This window comes from Gordionus sp. m RMFG-2023, chromosome 1, assembly GCF_954871325.1.
Source record: "Gordionus sp. m RMFG-2023 chromosome 1, tfGorSpeb1-WG-v2, whole genome shotgun sequence".
NCBI classification, from domain to species: Eukaryota; Metazoa; Nematomorpha; class Gordioida; order Chordodea; family Parachordodidae; genus Gordionus; species Gordionus sp. m RMFG-2023.
In genome coordinates, this window is record NC_088775.1 from 83,118,587 (window position 1) to 83,125,997 (window position 7,411).

At 24.7% G+C, this 7,411-nt stretch overlaps 1 protein-coding gene and 1 long non-coding RNA gene across 2 annotated transcripts; both read left to right on the forward strand.

The window, feature by feature from the left end:
- The first annotated feature begins 385 nt into the window (after nucleotides 1–385).
- Nucleotides 386–1,060, forward strand: LOC135930148 (uncharacterized). The gene is made up of 3 exons (XR_010572732.1): nucleotides 386–545; nucleotides 596–725; nucleotides 779–1,060. It is a non-coding gene; the product is annotated as an uncharacterized LOC135930148 (long non-coding RNA).
- Nucleotides 1,061–4,516: 3,456 nt separating this feature from the next.
- On the forward strand, nucleotides 4,517–5,206 carry LOC135930120 (U-scoloptoxin(16)-Ssd1a-like). The gene is made up of 3 exons (XM_065466907.1): nucleotides 4,517–4,708; nucleotides 4,765–4,894; nucleotides 4,947–5,206. The coding sequence occupies exons 1-3, from the start codon at nucleotides 4,618–4,620 to the stop codon at nucleotides 5,041–5,043; spliced, it is 318 nt and encodes a 105-aa protein (XP_065322979.1). The 5' UTR covers nucleotides 4,517–4,617; the 3' UTR covers nucleotides 5,044–5,206.
- Nucleotides 5,207–7,411: the final 2,205 nt, after the last annotated feature.

Sequence of the window (7,411 nt, forward strand, 5' to 3'; positions counted from 1 at the left end):
GCCTGGATTCGAAAATAATACAATCAAAATAAAAATTATCTACTTCAGTCCAGATTGCATTTATAATTTTTTTTTTAAAATTATTTTAATATTTGGAAAAAATTTGAAAAATTATTAAAATAATAATTGAATCGCTAAACTTGTTGGCCAGTTTTTATATCCTATTTAACAACAAAAGAATCACACCAACTAATTTACTGTGCAGCACTAATTGAATGATTACAACAATTCCTGGTTAAAATGCCAACAATATTTTGAATATAAAACATTAATTATATCTCATTTTTCAAAGGACATTTAATTATTTATGTTTACATTTTATTAATGAAGTTTCAAGAATATATTTATTATGTTTTTAATATAAATATTTGCAAATTTTTGCCTTTAAACATCATTCAATTTTTTTGGTAATTCAATTTTTTTGGTAATTCAATTTTTTTTTGTCCAAATGAAAACGTATAAGTTGGTGGTTTTTGGAATTTTAGTGCTTACTTTGGGGATTAATACTCAGAAACAGGTATTGGATGGTATATCTGAAAATTCTGGTGAATTAAATTATTTATGTTTTATCTTTTTAATCGGTTATTATCTACAGATACTTGTATTTTGGATCTAGGTAATGAGACATATACATTTTCTCCGGGAGAAATAATTACACCTAAAACTCAATGTATGGGATGCACATGTCAAAATGTTGGCAATGATTCTCAATATAGTTGCTTAGGGTGTGTACATTATACTGTTATTATTGATTTATTTATCATATAAATCTTAAAAGATGCAATGAAACCGAAAAATTGCCCCTATATTCTGGATGCACACCAGTTGGATTTAAAGGTGAGCCTCATCCTGATTGTTGTCCAGCTAATATTTGTTCTTAATAATTTTAACGATGTAATGTAAAATTTATATTTTAAAAATATATTTTAATATATATATATAATATTTGATTTTGTATGAAGAAAATTATTCCATATTTATTTGTCAATTAATTTTTTTTTAAAATTATGCAACGTATCATTGTAATCTCAATAAAATTTTTAGTTTTGATTAGATTTCACCTAGTGTAGTACGTTTGGAGTTTAAAATTAATATTTCACATTATCTAAGGTAAACACTAACCCTTATATTTGTCATGGCGGTAAGCTAACCTCGAGCGCTGTCCACTAGCTAGGTATCAGGCCTTAGTTTGAGTTGCGTAGCTTGGTAAAATATAGCAAGAACTTATTGGCTGCTTCGCGAAGTGTCTGTTAGATTTTACCTAATATAATGGGTGATTTAGTGTGTTATATAATTAGTAGAACTACGAATTAATTTTAAAAAATTGTGAAAATAATTATAAAACTTAGCATTTATTTAAAAAACTTCTAAAAAACTGAATAATTTAAAAACTATGATTTAAAAAACTGGGAAAATAATTTAAAAATTTTGAATATAATTATAAAACTGAGTATTTATTTAAAAAACTTCCAAATTAATTTAAAAACTGAAAAATCATATTTAAATAACTGTGTATTAAGATTTAAAAACTGTATATACAATTTCTTCCCTTTCATAAATAGACCGACCCATAGCAAAATAACAAATTCTTTAAGTTTGCGCTTAATTTAAGGAAAAAAAAATTAGAAATTAGAATAAATATCAAATTTGCATGTCGTGGCCCGGGCGGCAATTTTTATTTTTAAAAACCTGGTATGGCCTAAACAATTAATTAAATTTTAAAACCTGGGACGAATTTTAAAAAAATTTAAATTCTGTCAATTAATCAGTTCAGATTTTGAATTTTGAATTTTCTTTTGAAACAATTTATAAAATATAGTCAAAGTTATTCAAAAATAGATGAATTTTAAAAATTTCTAGTCGGGTCGGATCTTATAATGATCCAAAAAATATCGGGACCATGCTTGAAAATGTTCTTTTTTGGTCTGGGCCGGGCCTAATATATGAGCTTTTGAGATCTCTGATAAATATGTATAATGCTGTTTTAAAATAATATTCAATAATAGAAGTTTATAATTAAAATTCATCCTTATATCGATTTGCGTTGAATCTAAACAAAGGCAAATCCTACGCTCTTAAATTTACAGAGAATTTTATTTAAATTAACTGAAGCTAGTCTCGTCATAGAGGAATCCTCTCTGCAACTTTTTAAATAATTATGACTAGTTATTTTAATACTTACTTTCGTAAAAGTTTACAGGTACAGTTAAAAGTTTCATCAAAACAGAGATTACTCGATACATTCAATTACTTTACAAATTATTATAAACATCATTTTATAATCATGTAAAATAATTTTGGATTTTACAGATTTTAATCGAATAAATTTAAATAAAGAAATAATTAAACTGAAATAAGTTTCACAACCCTATTTATTTGTATCAAAAATAATGTAAAATAAATTATTTTTCCATAAAAATTTGGGTTTAATGATTTTTTATTTAATCTATTTTGAAAATTGCTGTATAAAATTTTCCAAAAAATAAACTTTCATAGCTTATACTTCGGCAGGAGCGCCTTTGCGTAACAAGTTGATTTTTATTTTTTAAATAGTCAATTCCTATTAATTTATAGGAATTTGCTGCTTATTTATTTTATTATTTTTCAATTTAATGGCACTTTTATCCGTGTTCTTTTAAACTAATATTAGTATTTAATCTTGGACAATTTTCCTGTATAATTTTATTTCATCTGTGTATTTTTTAAATTTGCTTGTATATTATCTTGATATATTTATTGTATCAAAATAACGATCCTACAGGAGCTGGGATAATCTCTCACTCAGGATTTACTCGAATTACATCTTTCTCACCAAACATTGGAATCCAAAAAATTAATAAATTATTTATTCACTCCTATAGCTTGTATTATAAACCTTAGGCATTTTTTCACTTATTAGGGGAGACCAGGGAACATAAGAGCCCTAAAAGGCAAACTTCAATAAAATTAAAACTACTTTATATATTGAATAAATAATATTCCAATTTATTCCACTTTATTTTTATGCTATACAGAAAAATAATTTTAAAAAAATTATACATTTTTTAACATTATTTATTTTTCGTAAAAAAATATTTGGGAAAGGGTGTACATCCGAGGAAGGATGAGCATACCCAGAGGCACTTTAGAGCTGCTAATATTGATTTTTTTTAAAAATAAAAACGATACATATTTGTTACACTGCTTTATTGATAAAAATAACGCCATAATGAAAAATGATTATAAAATTAGAATTTATTGACAATTTAAACTAATAAAGATGGATTAAATCCAATATGATCCATGGAAATTTACGTGTGGGACATTAACATTTTAGAGGATTTATTAGATAATTGTATAATATAGTTTATATCACTTTCTTGAGTATTTGTCTTGATGTAAACAATTTTTTGTTGTTTCAATCTTAATTTATACCTTTTACTGTTGCATAACCTAAGCTGGTTTTATCCGTAACGGCTATCAAGGACGGATTTTCGTTAAATTTATTAATGATCTCATCATTTAGTAGTTGTTTCTTCTTTCTAATATGATTTCTTACCATACTGAAATTTAAATAAGCACGCTCAAAAGACTCATATAAACCTCTGAAAAGTACCCCACAGACCCTCAATATCAGTAAAATTTAATTTCATGGTCGTTTAAACTTATTCTTAGTTCAAATAAAGAATAATTTTATATAGAATAGGGTTTAATCTATTATATAAGATGGTTATTATATAATTAAAACCTTAATTATTTTTTATTTATAGTATTTAAAAAATATACTTCACAGGGTATAAGTCATATATTGTGTTATAAAAACTTTATATGTGATCCTATATTGAAAAAATTATAGGCGCATATGCATCGCATATGCATAATGTAGTTACATATTTAGTTAATTAACTCTTAGAGTTGAGTACTCTAAAATAAAACCTCAAGGCTAACAAAAACCTCGAGCTCATAAGATCCCCGGCCTTCCGTACATTCAAATTTTTAAAAACATTAAGTTTAAAAATAAACAAATGATGCCAAAGCGGTTTTCTATCTTAGGCAAGAGATCTAAATCGACATTTTTATATTTAATTTTTGGGAACTCAATTTAAAAAATTTTTAAATATATTCTTATATATTTTTTCTTCTTGAAATTTTAATATTTTATCATATGAATTTATCTTTATAAACTAAATAAAATTTTTTATAATAATTAAAAAACTCGGAATTGAAAACATTATCTTAAATCTTTATACAAAATTTTATTTAAAATGTTTTGTCAGTTTAAGTTCCCTGATTTATCGACCATTGTTATAAACAATTAGAGGCAAAAATAATTCATATTAATAAATTTGAATGGTAAAAATTCGCAGATTTATTTCGCGCAGCATAATTATACAAATGAATGATTACAACAATTCCTGGTAATAATGCCAACCATATTTTGAATTTTCCCTTTTATCATAAGACATCTAAAACTTTAATTATTTATGTTTTCCATTTGAATTAATAAAATTTCAAGGTTAATTAAGCAAAATATGTATCATTTATGTTTTTAAACTAAATATTTACAAATTTTAACTATGAACATAATATTTTTTTTGTAATTGAATCTTTATTTTTACGTTTCTTTTTTAAATTTAAATGGAAACCACTTTTTTGTTGGCTTTTGGAATTCTACAGCTTATTCTTGGGATCAATACCGAGACCATGCTTGGATACACGAGAAACTCAAGTAAATTAAATTATTTAAGTTTTATCTTTTAAAATGGTGTCTATAATTATCTTTAGATGCTTGTATTGTGGATCTAGGTGGAAAGAGTTATACATTTTATCCGGGACAAATGATCAAACCTTCAACCGCATGTATGGAATGCACTTGTGAAAAAAGTGGCGCTGATTCTCAATTTAATTGCCGTGGGTATGTGCATATTATATAGCTATTATTATTTTTATCATTTAAATCTTAATAGATGTGGAGTTATAGGCAATAGTAATCCTAATTGCAGAGTAGTTACGAAAAAATATTTACTGCATCCCGAATGTTGTCCTGATTTGGTTTGTAATTAGTAATCTAAACGACTTTTATCAAAGATTACCGAATGTAATTAATGTGAAATTTATATTTTTAAAATTATCATTAAAATCATATTATATTTAATAGAATAAAAATAAAATCTATATAATTATATTTGATTTGTGTATAAAAATAAAATTATACTATTCTTATTTATTTATCAGTTGATTTTCAAAAAAAGATTATGCAACGTGTCATTGTAAATTTTAATTAAAATTTTTTTTGAAAATCTTTTCTGTCTGAACTTCGTATCTGTAGTTAGATGCATATTTTTCAAAAAATATTTATTTTACTTTCAGCTATTTATCTTTTAAAAAAGAGTTTTGATCAGGCCCGGCACAGGCCCGCCAGTTAGGCGAGGCCCTGCTCATATTTAATAATAAAAAATAAATCCCAGATCCAGCTCAAGTTTATAATAAGTTTCAAAAGATTTTTCTAAGCCACAAGCCCAAACCCATATCTAAAAATTTATTACATTTAATAAAAATAGATATTTTATTGTATTTAGGCAATCATTTTGTTTGCAATGATGAAATTTATTATCATTAGAAGAAAAAATTGCAATATGTTTTTAAAGTAACAACTTATTAAATATGTTAAATTTAAAATTAAAAAAATTTTAGACCCCAAGCTCATTAAAAATATTTTTCAAAGCCCCAAGCCCGGTCCACGCCGCTAGAAAATAATGGGCCACCTCGGCCCGGCTTATAAAGAACTCTAAGAAAATTTTTTCTATTGGTAAAAATTAGAACTTATATACTTTTTTATATTTTAACATTGACGTCATTTCAAAAGATAATAAATTTTAAAAAAAAATAAACTAAAAAACCATTGTAGACCTTCACTTAGCCAATAACAATATTTTAAATGTGAATATAAAACAAAAATCCGAATTATTCATCGATATATCGTAAAGTGGCGTAGGCATAAAGATTTTCTAAAGGAGAGATTTATGGGGGTAGGAAGGGGGGGGGGGGTTGATTGTCAGGCTTTAGTTCAAATTTTTAATATCATGTAAGCCTGGAGATTTTTCTCACGGGTGGCAGATCGGTTTCACTCACTATTAGCCAATTCTCGAAGCTTGCATAACATTATTTTGGCTAAAATCTTAATCGGGATGTTAAACAATTCTAGTTATATTTATCTAATAATTTTTGCCATTAAACTATCGTGTGGTATTTTATAAAAAAAAATCTATATAAATCTAAATATCTATTTTGGTTATTTTTTAAAAAATATATATTAAATTTTTCAAAAATTTTTTAAAAATAAATAACGTATCAAAGTTATTTTAAAAATATATAATATTATAAAGGCAAAAATAATTGAGCAATTTTAATGCCGGTTTGAATTTCAAAAGATATCATTTAAAATTTCCATCGGTCTTCTTGTATTTTATCAAAATATTCATTACTAGAATAAATATTGATTTTAACAAAGGTCTATCAATATAATATTTAATCAGGGAATTTAAACTGTCATAATTTAGAAAAAAGTAAATTACTTATAAAATTCGCTTAAATCGATTCAAAAGTTTCAAAATAAAGTTATCAATTACAAGTTTTATTTATTCATTATAAAACTTTATTTAGATAAAGATAAATTTTTATATGATAAAATTTAAATGTATTACAAGGAAGAAAATTAATTTTCTATTAGTATAATACGAAACATTTTTTTAAAAAAAATTATAATTGAGTTTTCCAAAAATTTAATTTAAAAATGTCAATTTACACACTCTTGCCTAAGATAGAAAAACTCCTTGGCATCTTTTGTTTAATTTTAAACTTAATGTTTTTATAAATTTGTATCTAAGGTTTATATAGGCTATGGGAGTAAATAAACAATATTTCTGGATTCCACTGTTAAAGATGTTTTGCAAGTAACATTTCAAATGAGAGATTTTCCCAGGAGCTTTAGATTTTTATTTAGATAAAATAAATATATCAGGAAAATACGCTTGCAAATTTATAAAATACGCAGATAAAAATAAAATTGTACAGGAAAATTATGGAAAATTAGATATTAAAATAAGTTTAAAATGCATACAATTTTAAAAATGATATTATATAGGAAATTCACAAAATAGATAAGCTATAAATTCCTATAAATTAGTAATTGACTAAATATTTGAAAAGTAAATATGTATTTGTGGCGTAACCTTGAATTCACAGTTAGCTCAAATTTGCGGCGAAGTATAAGTTAATAAAAATTATTATATATATCATATTTTATATACTTTGCCACGAATTCACGCTAACTGTGAATGCCGTGTAAAGAATCTCATGTGAAAGTGTAGTCTAGGATAGCTAATTTTTGAAGAATATACAAGCAATTTAGAAATAGTTTAAAAGTCAAGTA

What these genes read in the sequence shown, in the direction of transcription:
- LOC135930120 (XM_065466907.1), top strand. Translation starts at nt 4,618, where the DNA reads ATGGAAACCACTTTTTTGTTGGCTTTTGGAATTCTACAGCTTATTCTT. An exon ending in TGGATACACGAGAAACTCAA is followed by an intron (nt 4,709 to 4,764) that starts GTAAATTAAATT and finishes AATTATCTTTAG; the next exon opens with ATGCTTGTATTGTGGATCTA. An exon ending in TCTCAATTTAATTGCCGTGG is followed by an intron (nt 4,895 to 4,946) that starts GTATGTGCATAT and finishes AAATCTTAATAG; the next exon opens with ATGTGGAGTTATAGGCAATA.